This window comes from Macrobrachium rosenbergii, chromosome 12 (genome assembly GCF_040412425.1).
Source record: "Macrobrachium rosenbergii isolate ZJJX-2024 chromosome 12, ASM4041242v1, whole genome shotgun sequence".
In the NCBI taxonomy this organism is placed as follows: Eukaryota; Metazoa; Arthropoda; class Malacostraca; order Decapoda; family Palaemonidae; genus Macrobrachium; species Macrobrachium rosenbergii.
The window spans coordinates 96,491,312-96,511,131 of NC_089752.1; the positions used below are offsets into that span (position 1 = coordinate 96,491,312).

The window sequence follows — 19,820 nt, forward strand, 5'->3', positions numbered from 1 at the left end:
ATAATCTTGCTGATGTTGGACCATCAGCATCATCCAATAAACCTTAACTCAAAGTTGGCTAGAATTGCAGGGAAATATGGGAAAATCCAGGATTAGCAGCATCACTTTCCTACATTACATTCTTAGGCCAACTAGCATTCCACCCACTCAAAGAGCTAAGCCCTGATAAAAGCTACCAGTTATTATCATCATCCAATCTCACTACCTGGAACTGCAAGGAAATGGACTGGGCTAGGTATATTCCAGATTAGCAGCAATACCTTCCCCCACTAAATCCTTTGGACTACTAAAATACTGCCAATTCAAATAACTAAAGCCTGATAAGTTGCAAATTAATTATATGGCCTATTCAAGGTAATTTCACTCAAATACCATTGGGCCTAAGTAAGAGACCTAACATGATGTATGCCAAGCACTACCACAGAGTTGATATTGAGGTATACTGGACTCAAGGGATTAAGAGGGTTCAGATCATTAACTAGATCTCTACCATCTGTCACAAAATAACATGAACTACGCAGGCAAGAAAACCCTTGCTTATAATAATCATAAATCCAATGAGTAATGATTACAGTTACAAGCTAATACCATGAACCGTAGCTAATGATGCATTATTAGTTTTAATATAAATGCCATCCCAAAATTGGTATTAAATGAATTAGTTCCTAACTAATGAAAACAGAACCACTGTTCAAAATAAATGGAGTCTTACAGTGTGCAGCAGCAGCAGTAACAGTTAAGACATTAACAAAGGTAGGTTAGTTCATATGAGCAGCACTTGAACTGTTCAAAATAAATGGAGTCTTACAGTGTGCAACAGCAGCAGCAGCAGTAGCAGTAACAGTAAGACATTAACAAAGGTAGGTTAGATCATATAAGCAGCACTTAACAGTTACTAAAGACCAAGAAGCACAAAGTATAAATATAAAGGGAAAATCACCACCAAGATATGGAATATAGCCTGAACAAAAAAATGTATTGAGGAAAAGCAAAAACTAGTCAAGTTCTGGGAAGCAAAATCAACAGGTTTGCTCAGTCTGACAAACAACTTATACATGACTATTTTCTGCAACAGAGGGGCTTCAGAGCCCAGATGTGAAGACAGTGAGCTGAGCTCTTTTTTTAGAGTGCACTTGGAAAGGTAGTCATAATGTGATAGGTTTTTATGAGTCACGATAATTGTACATAATAATAAAAAATTTCTACAATTACCTGAGTTACTGGAAAATCATACAACCATTCCACTTCTTTCAGAAATTGGACAATCTTCTCCAGAGACTGCCCTTCCATGGTTTTGTACTAACTTGCAAGAGTTTGTAGCTATGCAAAACTGGGTACAGGGGCATCTGTGGTGAAATATCATTATAACAGTATTTCTATCTTCATGTAGACTCAGAGGAACAGAAAATATTTTTACTGCAAAAATAAAACTTATCATTCAGTATCAGATAAAAGTCCAAGCTTACACTATTCTTTGAAAAAATCAGATTAAGTTACAGAAAAATGCTATACTGTAAATGACAAATGAAATACTATACTATAATTACAAATTTCTGATAATTTTTATTTTTACAAAATACTGAATATGTACATAACTGAAGCCTTTTACTATATACAGTATATGGAAATACTTTACTAAAGCTGGTACAGTCATTCAATCTTGGCATTGATACTTACTGTTAAATTTGTAAATAATAGTGTTCGCTGTTTTCTTTGGCAACAAGGACAAATTTGGGGTTGTTAGAGGTGGGATCTTAACAAAACATTTCAGCCTTTTATATCTAAGTTATCTTAAATTTGAAATTTGTTCCTTTGAGAATACAAACTTTCATCTTTTGTATGAAGACGTTCCTTGCGGAGGCATGCTTGGTTGGTCTAGATTTTAGTGCAGCCCCTGACCATGTACATCATGAAGCACTTATCTACAAGCTAAGATCACTGGAAATTGGTGGATCTTTTATTAATATCTTAAATATAGGCAGAACCCAAAGGGTGTGTGTTGATGACCAGTATAGTAGCTTTAGTACTGTAATGTCATTTTAGGTGTTCCTCAAGGTAGTGTTCTTGGACCTTTGCTCTTTATTTTCTATAATAATAGTGACAAGTGGGAAGGTCTGGAGAACAAACTGATTGCATACGTCGATGATGCTACTCTTCTCACTCATTGTGGTTGTAGAATCCTTGAATCCTTGTATAGAGGTATGGTGGATATTCATAAGTGGAGTAGGCTTTGGGGCATGAAATCAAAACTCAAAGTACGATAGTCGATCCAGAACACTTTTGACTTTACATCCTGATTTACGTTTAAACTGGTACTGATTTTAATATCAGTGACTTTTAAGGTCTTAGGTGTACTTTTGATAAGAAATTGACTTCTGAGAAGCATATACATCTGAATTTCTGGTGTATCGGTTTTATTTCTATTTTCTTTATTTATTTATCACCTTTTCCAATAACTTATCTCTCTCTCTCTGCAAGCTGATTTCCCTGGAGAACCCTCTTAGATTTATAGTTTGTTGATTCTGTCCATAAATTTTTTCAGCTGAGGATTTAAAAAAAGAAAGGAAAAGAAAGAAAAGATACTGTACATGAATCATAACTGGTGCTGACCTTCCTCCTAGAAATATCAACTTCCTGGTTTCATTTGTGACCAGGGGGATGGATGGCCCCTATAACCACCTGTACATTCAAGCATATGTGATGTTGAGCATGCCATGAGCCTGTGTCAGAGTATAGCTTGTTTGTAATCTTACTCTAAGAAATTAGAACCTTTGGTTTCCCATGGGGGTTGGGAAGACCAGCTCAGCAGATATCATATTGCTGCAAAGTTCCACATAAGTATGCTCTACCACATGCCACTCCATTAAAAGGACAGAGCTTCTCCAGAGACAACAGGTGACTGAGGGCTATCTATAAAAACTGATCTGGTTGTTCCTGTTGCAAGACGAACTGTGCTGAAACCTCCCTAAGCTTGCTAATGCAAGACCCTGATGGGAAGACTTGCTTCTGCCATGTCTATCAAGATACCCAGATATTTTTCCCCCTGCTTGGGCATGAGCTCCAACTTTTTCCAGTATTACAATCCCTATGTCATGATAAAATGTGAGGTGGGTGTGTCTGTTCCGGAGCAACTGGGCCTCTGAGGACCCCAGAACCAGCCAGTCGTGTAGGTAATGCGGCAAGCATAAAGGCTGTGAATTTGCCTAAGCCAAAAACCAGGGTGAACACTTGCAGAAAAACCTGGGGGCTGTCAATGATCATGGAGGACTGATGGATGGGCGCCTATAATTAAGAGTTCTTCAGATCCATTGAAAGAATAAAGTTGCCATTTTTTATGGAAACACACATGGAACATGCTGTTTCTATCATGAACCAAGTCTGTAAGGCAAGCTCGTTCAAAGGAGAGAGATCACCGAGTGGTCTCCAGCCACCAGTTTCCTTTTACACCAGGATGACAGCTGCAAAAACCCAGAGAGTGGTCCACTATGATTTCAAGTACTTTATTCTCAGACATCCCCTTACTTCTGCTGTTGGGGTCAACTTTTGAAGATCCTAGAGGAACAGTTGGAATGGGACTTGTAAGTCAGACAGGGAAGGGCATCAGTCTTTCAGAAGGTAGTTTGTAACCATCTTAAAGGACACACTACACAGAGCTCCATCCCCTGTCTCTGCCACTTTGCTCAATGGCATGGCAGGCATTCCACCACTCTCGGCAGAAGAGAAGGGCTCCAAACATCAGCATCCCCCTCCCTTCTTCTTTCCCTTGCCTCCCTTCCTAGACAGAGCTGGATGTGGGGGGGTTAGGCTGAAAAGGCTCCTCGCCCTTCCTAGAGAAAGTCAGAGTTCCTTGGCTTTTTTTCTTTTTTGAAGGGAAGACCCATAGATATAGAAGAGAGAGACTGGACAGTCAAATGACTGTCATGTGCAAGTAAGGCACCACTGCTATGTGTTGATTCCCAGACATGGCGCTGGCAGTGACTGCGCAGACCAGCAGCAACAGAGCTACCTCTGGCACCCAGTGCTGGGCCATCAACTGTATCGCATACAGAAACAGGATCGCAAAAGAACAGGGGATCACATTTCACAAATAAGTGACATATTTTCATTCAAAAATCTTTATAACTGTGTTGAAACAACCTCAAGTAAACATATATTAGATCATTGTCAGCTTGCAGTCAACTACACGAAATAATGAATGTTGTAATGAGCTTTTTATTAAATCCTATTTGACATTACATTCATATAACCTAATAAATTAGCATGTAGGGTTACTGTCAGTCCATATAACCATGGTTAAGTCTGACAGTTTTCCCTACTACTAGCACTACAATGTACACAGTATCATGAGGCCTAGCCCTAGGCCTGCTGCAGTTTTAAATGTTGATGAAGTGTTATAATGTTTTTGCCATGTTATCAATAAGTTCTCAAACCTCCCGGTATGCAGAGGACTCAGCTGAATTTGATCTGCCAGAACACTTAAAGGTAGTATTCTTCAATTTTACCATTTTCATTTGTACCCTAAAGGATACTTCAAATTCATACTACATTATAGCTTTAAAAGTAAACTTTACCAACTAGCTAGTCTACAAGTAAACTTTACCAACTCGCTAGTCTACCAAGTTTGATCATCAAATAACCAAGGGTAGCCTACCATAGCCTAACCTTAGCTTAGCAAAGGTAGCTTAACTTTAGCATACCCTTCAGGAATGCTGATTTTTCTTTCTGTCCCTCTCCACAGACTATGAAATACAGCTCAAGTCTTGGCTAGCTATGAAAGTCTAAGTTATTCTTACAGGCTAGCCTAACTTAGACTGTACAATGTAAATAAGTATGAAGAATTATAGGTCAATATGACTGTGACATGTTACATGGCTTTATATATGTGCCTCGTGGTAATAATTGCACTTGAAGCTGTATAAAAAGCTTCTATGTCATGGTTCAAATGATTTGATTTGTTTCTGTACAGTACACACAGTGTACTCTCCCCTAAATCACAACTGTATGAATATGAATTAATGCAGACTGTAATTACATTTATACTATAATTTGATGAATAGTTTCTCTTATAAGATCTGTGAATAGCCTCATAGGTTCAAATATGCCTTAAAAATGTCTGCAGGTCAGTGTAGGAAGCCTGTTGTTAATAATATGTGACATGAGATTCAGGACTGATTTTTGTCAATTTTGTGTTTTAAGATTTCCTGACAAGAACAAAGAGTGAGACTGCTACCTTACTTGGGTTAGAAACTGCAGAAGGGAGAAAAAGCCAAATTAATGTATGGATCACGCATATGCAGCAAACATTTTCTGCCAGAGTATATTTTCAAACCTCCTGGTATGCATGAGCATAAGTTTCTGCAACAGACTTTGAAGCCCAGAATATGTTAAGAGGTAACAATGTGGCTACCAAAGCAGAATTAGCTTAATAGAGTAACCAGAAGGGGCAAGCCGGCATATACATCAGTACTGGCAACAGCAAGATTTATAGAGCCCTGTAAACTGCAATACTAATTGTATCCCTATTAATAGTATCAGGTACAGTAAATTTTAAAATCCAATAAAATGATTGTACAGACTACTGTATTGAATATTGGCTATTAGATATCAGGCTATTAAACCTAGGATAGTAATATTATTATTATGCCTATAGATGAAGCTTATATGGGATGACAGCGTTGGAGATGACAATTATTTTACCATACTGTTGTCTTTTACTGCCTCTCAGTTTGACCCAGGAATAATTAGTTCTGCCTCTAGAGAGTAAAACTGTAAACTTATGGTGGCAGGAAAGGCACATAACGTTGACAAATTGGTCAACTTTATTCCTCAAGTGTATAAAAACTACAGCAGACAGAATAAATATTTTTTTCCTACATATACTGTAGTACACAGTGTCCTTGGTAAATGCTGCAAAGATCATTTACCAATCTTTAAAGCCTGCTGAGAAAATTGGCTGTCAATGCAGCATAATCATAATGTTGTAACATCGCCATATCTGCTAAACTTTATGGCTTAACTGTAGAAAAAATATACCAGCAAAATTAAATATTTTTAAATCTGCATATAGTACATACTGTATTTAGTAATGGTAAATAAATTATTTTACAGTCTTGAAAGACAGCCGAGAAAACACGTTTTAAAGAGTACAGGGTTTCACATTAAATTGCATGAGCTGCATCATTGTTTACAGAAGAATCAACACAGCAGTGGCACCAGGCAGTGCACATCACAAACCAGGTTGGCTATCATAAGCTGTACAATCTCTCCCTCTATATCTATGGGAAGACGCCTCCTAACACCAGACACAGAATTCATGGCTGCCCCAAAGTTTCCTTAGTCACCCAAGGGGACTTGAAAGATCACATGGTGGATCAAGGTGTCCTGACTTCTCTTCTGCCATCTCAGTTTTACTCTTCAAAAAATGTAAATATGAACCCAAAACGATATTTTTTTCTGAGTGAAATTGTTCTCAGCCAAACTGGTTGGAAGAAAAGAGCAGATACAAGTAGTCTTGACATGCTCTGTAATGCATAACTTCTCATAGTGTGTCAATGGCAGGTAAGTAATTTGCTCAATCCACTAGACAACAGGGAACCTTCTGGTCTGTAAATTACACTGCTAACTTGATCAGACACCATGAGCAAGCAATACAGCAATTGGAACAACTACTTCGCCTCCTAAGCACACCCAAAAGTACATTCTGTCGACAAGATGGGCTAGACAAAAGTGCAATTGTCGCTTCCCTGTGATCATTAGAGCTAACAATGGCTAAACAAAAGGGCAACTGTTGCTTCCCTGTGACCATTAGAGTTAACAATGAGCCAATCTCTCCACTGCAACTCTTCCTGAAGGGGTTCTGGAGAAGAACCCTCTGTCCTAACAGATTCCCAAAAGCAAGAGTTGGATACTATTCCTATAGAGAGGCTGATACACCAGTCTGTCCTGGTGATTGCTCTCCAACTATTGACACAAACAATTGGACCAAGTGGTACCGATCACTGAATAACCATTCAAAGCTGACTTGTAAATGCTCAAAATCATGGTCCACATTCCTCTCAGCTGACATATTAATGGCCAAAACTAAGCCAGATGCACATGGACATTGGGAGTCTTGGACAAACCAGGAACAATACTCAGAAGTATTGTCATGTAGCAACCTCCTGCACATACATGATCCAGAGATTGCTTATGTGTATATCAGGGAGTTCTGGGCAAATCAAACACCACTTGAGGGTTTGCACAATCAAGCACATAAAGATCTACACAATAACCAGTAGCATCATACAGCAGCGACCTGTTGCACATAACCTTTCTGCATGCATATGATTCAGAGATCTTACACTCACCATACAACAAAGCAGTAGTGATTTTTCTGTGTATATCTCAGCAGAAGTACAATCAGGGGCTGAGTCTGAGACAGCCCTTGTATTTTTAAAGTAAATACAAGGCAAACTCAGATAACTCTGTGTCAACCCTAACAACAGAGGACCACCCACAGGGAAGTGAATGTTGTCACACAACCCCAAAGAATGAAGGCACTCCATCAAAGTCCAATGAAACAACTTGAGAGAGGGCATCCAAGAACTCTTCAACTACTTGCTACAGAAGGAAAAAGAGGCAGAAGACGAGGAAGAGCTCAATGGCGAGCATGAATAAAAAAACCTGCTCGTGTTTCTCACCTTATTCTGTCTCAAAGTCTTACTCTTGTCAGCTACAGTGGAAGACTTTACACAGCAGGAAGCAGCATCAAATCTTCTCTGTGTACCTGCCAGAAGTAAGAACAGGGAAAGTGTCCAGGACAGTCATCATGTCTCAAAAGTATACAGAGACACTCTAGTTCATGTGCACCCTCAGAGAACCCTGTATCAACCTTACCTACAAGAAATGTCCCCCAACAGGGGAGCAAATGATGTTACTAACCCCTGAAGTAGGAAGATGCTCACTGGAATTCCAATGGAACTTCTTGAAAAATGGGAAAGGAGAGGAGGAAGTGTTTCTTCACCTTACTCTGGCCACAAGTCTTATTTTCCTCAGGGACCAGCATTGGAGGAGTATGGCCTATACTCGATAGCACAGAGGATTTCCACAGGTAATAGAACTGCTATAGGAGGCTCAACAGTGAGTTTCTTAGTAGAAACTGTAGCTAAAGAAAGGCTGCCAACCATGAACACACACACACTCTGTTGTCTCACCTCGGGAAAGGTCAGTAAGTGTACCTGGGTTTGCACTATTAGAGAATGAGCAGAAGGTAGGGAAAAGGAGAGGGGGTACAGGAGGAAGGAGCTAAAAAGATTCGGTGGCATTGAAGGCAGATTAAGCCCCTTCAACGAAACCAGCTCATGTTGAGGAATACTCCTTCATAAAAGGCTCTAGTTTGTATTCACACTCCTTCCTAAGAAGGAAGTCTTCTAAGTATGCTTGATAAGAAAATCATACTAAAATCTATAGCAAATTTACTGTTATTTCTTATCATACTAAAATCTATAGCAAATTTACTGTTACCAAAATAACTACTGTTTATGCTTGTTTATCTTTCACAGTTCAAGTGAGTAGAACTCCCAATCAGAATTTTTTTGGTTCCAGTGCACTGTGGGTAAGGATGGTTAGCATATATTTTGAATTTGAATGCGTTTTGTTATTTTCATCCGGAAATGTCCAAATTGGTTCTTTTGTTACAAGTTTCACCAATTTAAGTGGGATTTTGGAATTCAGGCATTGCTTGAAAAAATAATTTTTTCAATGCAATCTGTATTTTTTTGCAGGTATACAAACCAGTGCATTTTATGCAGGAGTGTTCCACAACATGAGTTGGAGCAGTAGTTGAACCTGATAACAAGGTTACTGATTGGTGGCTATAGGAGTGAGTAGGGGATTACTCCTCGATCACCTTACGTCACCAATCACTTTTTTCCTTTGGTCACAGGGACAAGGTGGGGCAGTTGAGGTTGGTGTAATTTATATAGGGCTCTAGGAAAAATAAAAATTTTACAAATTTGTTATTTCTTCCTAAGAAAATAGAAACCATCACTTCTTATTAAAGAGACTTACTTCTTTGGTAGGAGATTGTCTCAGCAACTGACTGGATTTGAGTCCACCTAGAAATGCCATGTTTCCAGTTATGTAAGCAAGTGAGGGATGTCATGACCACAGTAACCTCCTACTTGGTCTGATAAATGGGTTACCAGAGCTGTAGGGCCCTGGACTAGAGTAACCACTACTAATGGGAGGCTACTCATTTAAGGACAAATTTCAGAATAAGCCTTACCACAACCACCCTATTTAAAAGTAGATATCATGACTACTGGAACTTACTACTCGGTCTGATAAATGGGTTACCAGAGCTGTAGGGTCCTGGGCTAGAGTAACCACTACTAATGGGATGATACTCACGTAAGTAAAAAATTCAGAATAAGCTCTACCACAACCACCCTTTTTAAAAGTGGGAGGACAAAGGAAGATGCGTTTTACAAGGCTGATCTAAGACTGGGTGCTCAAGGTATTCTGGCCTAGACACTGCTCTTGGCTTGGAGAGAGAGGAGGAAAGGAAGGTGAGTCCAATCACTCCACACTCACACCTCCTGACTTACACTACACTAAAGTACTAAGATACTTTTCTCTCCCATTGGAGCTTGGTGCCTACACAACCTGTTGAGCAGCCACCACAAGTCCCCAGGAGAAGATACCCAAGAATTTGTGGGGAAATGTCCCTCAGGAAGAATGAGGTAAAGGTGCTAGACACCTGCCCTCATTACCTGAAATACCAAAAAGTTCTTCCAAAAAGTGAGGGTTGGCCCCATGTTCCTGCTATTCTGTGCTCTTGCTCTTAGAGTCTCCTACACTCTGGCCACTGGGAGTGAGTCCTTTCAGGTTATTATTATTATTATATTAAGATAGCTTAACCAGACCACTAAGCTGACTATCAGCTCTCATAGGGCTGGCCCGAAGGATTAGGATGAAATACCAGGTCTAGGCGGTTTGTCCTTCTTCCCTTCAATGCAGATTGAAGGGGCCCTTGTCTTTGGCAAAGGGTCTCCTCATTCCTTACCTTCCTCTCTTAGAGAAGAAAGACAGGACTTAGCCTAATGGTTAGATGACAGGTATTTCCTTTGGAGTGTCGTTACACATTTCCCCTCTGGAGATAATTCTTGTCCCAAGGCCTGCACTTCAATATCCTGGAGCCTCTTAGCTCCATTTCTTCCCTTCCTCTGTCAGAGAAGTGAGACAGGCCTTACCCTAATGATTAGACGACAAGTATCTCTTTAAAGTGTTGTTACACGCTTTCCCTCCGGAGATACTTCGTGGCTCAAGGCATCAACCGGAAGGCAGTCACCTGCACTTCAAGAGGTTAGGTTAGGTTAGGTACTTGACCCAACCTCCTGGCCTAAACTAAACCTAGCCTAACCTGACCTAACCTGCACTTCAATATCCAGGAACTTAGCTCTTCAAAAACCTCAGGATCCGAGGATAGGTGCTTTGTGGTGTCGTGAAGGAACAGTACCATGGTAATACCACAGTCAACAAGAGAGGGGGCTAGTAGCCTTTCATCTCTTCAATTGACGGTGCAGGTGCATGGGTTTGCAGTGGCACACTCAGCACAGTGGTCAGCCAGACACATTCCAGGCAAGATGGGTGTATGACAGACAAGTTTGGTCACTAGGGTCGGTGTTAGGGAACTTGGTTTCGGCACCGTGACTTTCCGAAGGATTGTTTGACCTAGGAAGACGGCCGAGTTAGTCCTTCATCATTCTTGACACACTGGAGCTGTTTCTGTTCGGCTCTGTCTTTCCGGACTGTGGGCATAACAACCAACGACCATACCACATTAAAAGCACTGCTTCTCTTCCAATCAGCGAAGCTTAGCGAAGCTTAGCAACGCTGGGTCTGGTCAGTACTTGGATAGGTGTCCTCCTGGGAACACCAGAAGCTGTTGGCGTCTATGAGACATCTTTCACACCCATGATTCAAGTCTTAGACTTAGGCCCTCTCATCTTTCTGCCTGTTTTGCCGGGTGATCAACAGTGTATGATCATTCCAAATTTAAGGAACCTAAAGGCTACCAAGTGATCGAAGACCTTTTGAGTTACCACTTAAGGACTTGACCTTCAGTACTGGGGGTTGACAACTTGTTATTAGTTTCGGCTCTACCAAGAAGTGGTGTCCAAGAGCATCATTTCTTTTGACTTCGTTTAATGATCAAACGGATGTATTCCACAGCTGATGTGGTGGACATCAGTACATTCTGGGCAAGATTTCATAAGGTCAGGGGCATTGGTCTGCCCCTCGCATTCAGGAAGAACCTGTTGGACAGGTACTAAGGACAGGAATGTGGTCATGACAGACCACATTCACCTTTTTACCTTTGGGACATTGCCCCTACATTCTTGGACTTTTTTTCTTGGGTTCTGTGGTGGCTGCTCAACAGTCATGTAGCTCACCCAACTCTTAAGAATAGGTGGCATCTCACCTAAGGTGTACAGCTGCAAAAGAGAGGGTGTGTGTGTGCTGGCCTCCTACCTTTCTCTTTTATACTCTTCCTCTCCCAGAGGGCAGAGGGATGGTTAACAAGCCGTCATGTGCTGGACGGGCGTGCATGCAGGTGTTCTAGATGACTGAGTATCCTACTATAATCCAGCTCAATTTGGATTAATAGATGCAACTCCTCCCTCTCTCTAGCTAGGGTAGAGAGGGACTGACAGTGAACAAACCCGTTGGTTATCTTCAGCTTTGTTGCCCCTGACAATATGGGTTCATTCAAACCTTTCTTCAAATCAGTGATACTACATCCCATTAATTCAAAAGGCCCAGAAGTCTGACAGTTGAAAATCACACAAGTTCAACAGATCAGAGGCATGGGTCTCCTTCCTTTGCTCTTACATGATCAGGAAGAGAGGCCCCAGGTGAGGTGAACTACCAGTCAGTTCAGAGATTTGCTCAGAATCCTCCCACCAAGAAGTGGGTCTCCCATATGTAAAGACCGAGGGTTTGTGTACTTGTAGGAACAAATGATAAATTTTTAAGTAATTTGTATTTTTCCTAACATACAAACCTAAGGTTTGCATAAATGGCCCACCTCTAGTTACCCCTAATTCTGCTACCTGGGCCTAAAGGTAAAGTGAATGTGTACCAACTGGATGGTGGGGCTTCCACCCTACCATCGGTAGCACACTACCAATAACCACCTTGTTTTTAGTTAAACAGCCGGCTCCAGTTTGCACTGAAAGTTAATCCCATATGTAAAGAGACCTCAGGTTTGTATGTTAGGAAAAATACAAATTACTTCAAAATTTGTAATTTGTTCCTACACGCATACAAACCCTTGGTCTTTACGTATGGGAGACTCATTTCTTGGACTTTGAGCAAATCTCTGAACTGACTGGTAGTTCGTCTCACCTGGGGCCTCTCTTCCTGATCATGTAAGAGCAAAGGAAGGAGACCCATGCCTCTGATCTGTTGAACATGTGTGATGTTCAACTGCCAGACTTCTGGGCCTTTTGAATTGATGGGATGTAGTATCACTGATTCGAAGAAAGGCTTGGATGAACCCATATTGTCGGAGACAATAAAGCTGAAGATAACCAACGGGTTTGTTCATTGCTAGAGATTATAAGAGGTCAACACTAGGACCTCATAGGTCTTCAATACTTTTGCCAGCCAGTCCACATCTTTGGCACTTTACAGAGTGATCATGGCAGTCTAATAATATATGTTCAACAGTGAAAGGAGAATCACATTGCACATACTGGTGCAGGTCCCCCAACTAAAAGTAACTTGTGGGTCAGGTGAGAATGTCCAATTCTAAGTTAGGATAGGATAACATCTGTTTTACCATTAGGGTGATAGCTCAGTGGCCAATGATTGATATTTTGCTTTATTTTCTTGCACTTTTTACTGGTGACCCACATCAGGGAAGACCTTAATTTATGATCAAATAACCCTTTCCATATCAGTATGAGGAATGTGGTAGAATGTAATGGTGTCTTGTAATGACATCTCTTGCCTCTTGATCAGCAAGTTCATTACCTGGGATACCTACATGAACAGGAACCCAGCAAAACTGGAGAGAATTTAATTCAGAGGCTAGCCTACATAACCATTCCTAGATTTGCTGCACAACAGGGTGATAGGAGTTGCATTGTTTGACCAGCAAAACTGGACAGAATTTAATTCAGAGGCTAGTCTAATAACCATTCCTAGACTTGCTACACACAGGGTGACAGGAGTTGCATTGTTTGATTGCCATTAATGCACTAAAATCTAAATAGACAGTAAATTTACTTTGTAGGGTGTGTGACCTCCAGAGATTTGGCTAGGGCTGTTAGCTCTGCTGTAAAATAGAAGCACCCTCAGACAATCTACCGAAGTATGAATGATTGCTATGAACTACTGCACAACCAACTCCATTAGATGTTTTAGAACCATGAATATATAACTTCACAAAATCTGAATGTAATTGATCATACGCCAAAAAATCGTGCCTTTATTTTTTATCAGAAGGTAATTTCTTAACTGCCATTTTGCTGATGACTGATGGTTAGGGAGTCAACCAAGGATGCCACTTGGGGCAGCAAACTTCCTTAATCTTTTTGGTCTAGGATGTGTCAATTATAACATTAAGCCTCAGAGGGAAGCTCTAGCACATTCAGATTTGTTAGGGTCACATTATTTAAGAATATCTGCAGCAGGATTTGAAGCTGAAACTCTTAATTTCATCATTTATGTCAACTCCAACTCCTCTTATCATAAATCTAAGCATAGTTCGTAAGGTAGTTCATATGTGTCAATATACAGTGTATGCTTTTTAACTGGTGACGTCTTGAAAGCTACAGAGTAGAGCCTAGTTCATATGTGTCAACACATATGCTTTTAACTGGTGACGTCTTGAAAGCTACAGAGTAGATCCTAGTTCGTGTGTCAACACATATGCTTTTAACTGGTGACATCTTGAAAGCTCCAGAGTAGATCCTGGTTCACATGTGTCAGCATACGTGCTTTTAACTGGTAACGTCTTGAAAGCTCCAGAGTAGATCTTAGTTCATATGTGTCAACATATACAGTATGCTTTTAACTGGTGACGTCTTGAAAGCTCCAGAGTAGCTCCTAGTTCATATGTGTCAACATATACTGTGTGCTTTTAACTGGTGATGTCTTGAAAGCTCCAGAGTAGATCCTAGTTCATATGTGTCAACATATATGCTTTTAACTGGTGACGTCTTGAAAGCTCCAGAGTAGATCCTAAGAACAAAGCATCACAATTACATTCATTCAAGTTTGATTGCACATGCTAATGAGTAAATCTGGTAACTGTAATCAAGTTTTGAGTAAAATAATGAGTTGTATAACTCTAAAAGCTACTTTTTATCAACACCCCAGTTAAAGCCAGAAACTACCTTCAAAATGTTGAGTGACTTCTTCACCTCTAATTTCTGTCAATATGATTGGGCCAGCTTAACTTGCTATTGAAATTAATTTCCAGAAACTGAATCTCCTTCTCACAAAGAATAAGTATACCTTTCAATTTAAGGTCTTGAACAGTTTCCTTAAAAGTATTCCTGGTGAACTGAACAGCCACAGTTTCAGAAGAATTAAATCTAAAACCATTTTCATAAGCCAATTTACTAATTGCATTTACTGACCTTTGCAAATAATTGCATGCAGAAACAGCGTCATAAGCAGTAAGATAGATGCCAAAGTTGTTAACAAATAATGAAGCCTTGACTTGAGGAGATACAAATTCAAGTACCGGCAGTCCCGGGTTAAGTTGGAGTTTCCGTTCCAACGCCGTGACATAAGCCGAAAAACAGTGTAACCAGAGACATCATCGAAAATCGTATGAAAACCTTACTTTTAACCCTTTGGGTGCCTTGAAAATGATGTAACCTTCATTTTGATTGAGCTTTTCATCAAAACATCTCCAAATTTTTACCATTCTGCCATTTTGGAGCCATATTAAACTTCCAGTCTTCCGTCAGACTGGTGGCATAAACCCGGAACATGCACTGTAACCCAGGAAATAATTTTTTATGAATATATTTGAAGAGCAATGTAACCTCAGAATGACATAAGCCGAGTCCTACATAACCAGGGGAGTGCCTATGTTGTTAATAGCCACAGTAAAACTAGTGACACAGGAATCTGCCTTGTGGGACTCCTTCCTCTAATTCTAAGGATGTGATAAGGGACTGACAATTTAAACTCTAATATACTTATCATAAAGAAAAGATTTAATAAAATTAATCATACTGCCTTGAATTCCCATATCATAGTTCCTGAATACTGGCAGTCCGCAGTTATAGGCAACCTCGGTTATGGGCGATCTGGTTTTACGGATCTTGTCTAGAGACGACAACTGGATTTTTGGCGCTGATCCCCACTTAACAGCGGCATCGATCCCCGGTTATTGGCGCCAATAACTGGGGATCGGCGCTATTATTGGCAATTTTCAGTTATCGTTACGCCGTCGGGAACGGAACCCCCACCAATAACCAGGGACTGCCTGTAATACCAAATTGCCATGTAGTATCATAAGCTTCATCAAGATCAGAAAAAGACTCCAGTGTCTGGCAATGATTAGCTAACCACTGTTTTATCTGGCTTGACAATCTAAGTAAAGGAACTATGGTAAATTAATTTTTCCTGAAACTGCACTGAATGAAAAGTAAAAAAACCATTATTCTCTAAATGCCACATTAATCTTTTCAAACAACTACACGTGCAACTTGTAAGTACAGTAGTACTGATCTGTGGCCAGTAGGGTGACGTGGATTTTTAAGAGGTTTCTTCACAAGGACAACAATGGCAATCTTCCAGGAAGGAGGAAGAATGCCAGTATCCCATAGTTTGTTAATGATTTCATGAAGAAAAAATTTAGCAGGGTCTGAAAGGTGTTTAAGCTTATCATAATAAGTGTTATCACCACCTGGGGATGTTGAATTACATGATAATAGAACTTCCTGTAATGCCCTAAAAAAAAACGGAGTATTATAGGCTTCAAAATTTACAGAAATGGTGAAATTCCAAATACAGTACATAGTACTGTATGGAACGCAGGCAAATAGTACTGTACTTTTTAGAACTTGATATATTAAGAGAAATGCTCTCCCAGTTTCTCTGGAGTTTCACAAGGTTTAATAATAATTGCATCATTAATTTTCAGACAAGGTGTTACTGAAGGAACAAACTGGCCTCTTAACTTCCTGATCTTTTTCTAGATTAGTCTTATACCACTGATATAAAAACTCATGATTCCTTCTTGACTTTTCTAAAATATTTACATTGCTTAGTTAAAGCAAACTGACAGATTTTGTCATTGCACAGGGATTGGATTTATAACACTGTAACATTTCCTTGTAATTTTCCTTAAAACTGTACAGGTCTTATCCCACCAGGGAACAGCAGGTCTGAGGGTTTTGTCTTTGGAATTGAAGCATCAGCACTATCCATCATTACAGAAGTAAAGTAGTGATAAACCTCTATATGGGGCTCAAAGGACTCAAAATCCTGAGAAAGGTTAAAGTCTTCTTAATATTTAGCCCTATCTGCTGCCAATACCTTCCATTTAAGAGGAGAAACAGAAGAGATGTTTCTCACAAACTTTAAATGAAAAGGAAAATGATCACTCCCAAGCAAAATTTCATCAACAGCCCAATTAAAAACTACCAGAAGAGCCATTAATACAGATACTGTACTATAATATGAAGTATCATTGATCCATTATTATAAAGAGTAAGGTCATTGGTATGAATAATATCGCCAATAATCATTCCTTCTACATCAAAAAATCTCCACCGCAAAGTGGATTAATGGGAATTAAAATCTTTAAGAAGTAATAAAGAGGGAGGGAGTTGATTACCTTGTATTGGAATATTATACTTACAGCAAATCTGGGTCTACGGGGAAGGTGAAGCAACTGCTTGAAGATCAGTGTTCAAAGGAACACTGGAATTTTGCAGAGACTTAGCAAAGATTATTGCAACACCTCCATAAGCATGATTGCCATCTGTGGGATTCAATTTATATATACCAGTTTAAACCAGGGTTGTATATTGCACTGCTTAGCTTGGTTTCTTGAAGGCATACACCATCTGCATTATTTTCATCCATTAATAATTTGAAATTTTCAGAACGAGTCCTGAGGCCCTTAGAGATCCACTGAATGAAGTGAAACTAGAATCTAAATTATTTTTTATTCTCGGCCTAATAACTCTTTGGCTGGGACTGCAATGTATTCACATTACAAGGACTTGGATTTTTTTGTCTTTTGTGCCTAGAATTAGGGAGATTTGTATCTTCATGGCTTTTCTTGCCTATCTTGTTTATCTAGTTGGGAGCTTGATTTATTATCAGTCTTCACAATCTTATAACAAGACTCATCAACCACTGTAATTATTTTAGTGGTAACAGTAGTAAAAAGATTCTGACACATGACCACATTCAATGCTCTTGAAATATTGGGTTGGACAGTGCTTATAGGGCTTAATCCATGGTCAATAACAATAAATTCAGGCAAGGAAAGACATGAAAATGATATCTCTATGGCATAAACTACTTCTCTACTCCCAGCTTTTGGTCGGAGTACAGGAATAGTTTATGGCTTCTTTTGGCTGGCTGGTCTGTATCTTCAAGAGGAAGGAGCTATGGCACAACAAACTTACAGAGGAACGAGGGTCGCTCAATGAGGTAGCAGCCAGGGATTAACCTATTTTAAAGGTGATCACTGAGGAGGGAAGTTACAGTCATCACGAGATTTGTAACATGGATGAAACCACCATTTGTTATAAGGCCATACTAACTGCAACCTATGTTAGAAAGATTAAATAACAAGTCTGAGGAAGGAAAGTGAACAAGAACAAGCTGACTGTCATTTTACCATCAATGTGTCAGTTGTACAAGATGCAGCCTGTCATCATACACTGCTGCTCATCTGAAGTGTTATAAGTACATTTGCAACATGGACAACGGTGGTGTCTATTGGTAAAGGAGTGGAAACAGCTGGATGACCAGCAGCATTTTTTCTGATTGGCTGAAATCTCATTGCATTATGGATGCCAAGGCCAAGTGTCATGAGTTTGGTATCCCTTTCAAAATGCTGCTGGTCATGGACAATGCACTGGGTCACCCCACCTGGTTAGAAAAATCTACAGGGATTGCAAGATCATGTTCCTACTACCTCACACCATTTCCCTTGAACAGCTACTGGATCAATAACTCATCATGACTGTGAAGCAGTTTTACCACCAGCAGCTGTAAGACTATCTATGCTTGAAGACTGACATTCAAAAGTGGTTGGCCTTGCAGGAAAAGAAGATTGTAATGTGGATATGGAGGAGGAGGAACAGCAGTCACCACCCACATCACTAACAGCTTCTGCCTGTTCCTGTATGTACCTAGTTGTCAGGTACAATCCCTCCATCTACCTCCCTAAGGACAATGCAAGATGATGCTCCATCAAAACCATAGTGGGGATGCTAACTCTGCTTTGGCCATCTATTATAGGAGCTGTGTATACCTTCACAGTTTTTCCTATTGTGTTCCTGTTTTTCCATACTGGGCAGTTCTATGCATCAACATCACAAGTCACCCTTGCCATGACATTACAACCCAACAACCGCTTACCAGCTGAGGGTAACCACACGTGAGGTGCACCTCACCCTGGCCTTGACGTTCCAACATAACACCCGCATAGTAGCTGAGGTTAAACGCATGCAAGGAGTATGCCTTGGATTTCACTACTTGTTGTCTACGGTGCATTGTTTATGTGAACAGCTCATATAGTAGGGCTCAAGGGATATGAAACCGGGGGGTGTAACTTACTAGTGAATCATGCACTATGAACGCACCCAAAGTGGGTAAGAATTGTATCTCCTCTGATGTGTAGGCACGGGGGGGGGAATGAAGCTTGTCTGATCTGCTGGATACAAGGGAACTTCATGACCCACAGATCAGGGCATGGACTTAGTCCAAAATGCCATGAGTAAGCTGTGTCCACAGCAATCTGACTGACAGTCTCACTTCAGGAGTGCACCCTAAGCAGAGGTCAAACAACAAAACTGTACCCAGTAAGAAGCCAAACTGGCCTTCCCAGGGTTACTATACTCATGGATATAGTAATGACCTCCCAGAAATACTGCTCCAGCTTAGCCTGCAAGGTTTCCAGAAGAGCAAGATCATCAAAAACCATCAGATCCCATGAGGCACAACTACATCCTCATCAGCCAAAGAGAATGAAACACTGAAGTGTATTTCTGCTCTCTGGCCCACTCTCAATCTCATGACGAACAAGTAAAGCTTCTCACTGGAGAAGCCCTATGAGATTCAGCAGAGTTGCTGTCCAAATGATGTTTGGCTATGGGCTCTCCCCTACCCCCAACCCGATACTTTGGTAGCCCTTGAGCTAGTGAAAGCTGCAGGGGTCCAAGCAAATGCACCACCACTCTAACATGCCTCCCACACACGTGGTAAACCACACATGACAGATGAAAAAGCTAAATGGAGACCTCTCCCTTGAGTGAGAGTGCTCAGTGTATGCACATTCTGGAGAACACATGAACCGAGCGGGAAGGCCATGATGACTCCCCCTGTTCGCCCCCAAGAAGGTATGGCAGGGAGGACATACAGACTTATCCAAGAGAGAGCCAGAGCTCACATTTGGACAAGGCAGGAGCAGTTCTCTCATTTAGTGGGTGGATGCAGGACCACCTGTCCTAGCAAAGGCATGTCAATCTTACAATGGTGACCAAGAGCCCCTGTTCTTCTCAAAGGAGAGAGAGCACACATGTGACGCCCCCAGGACTTCTTGCATTAGCCCTTAAACTTTCTTTTCT

At 40.5% G+C, this 19,820-nt stretch overlaps 1 protein-coding gene across 3 annotated transcripts in view; it reads right to left on the minus strand.

Moving 5' to 3' along the window:
* LOC136843764 (probable methyltransferase-like protein 25) overlaps positions 1-19,820 on the minus strand; it is a 143,299-nt gene that overhangs the window by 113,892 nt on the left and 9,587 nt on the right. For 2 of the 3 annotated variants that reach the window (XM_067112441.1, XM_067112440.1), the window contains exon 2: positions 1,213-1,346. The exons of the other annotated variant lie outside the window; for it this stretch is intronic. In XM_067112441.1, the coding sequence (XP_066968542.1) occupies positions 1,213-1,290 (78 nt within the window). In that variant the 5' untranslated portion in view covers positions 1,291-1,346. The remainder of the gene's footprint in view (positions 1-1,212; positions 1,347-19,820) is intronic. 3 annotated transcript variants of the gene reach the window in all.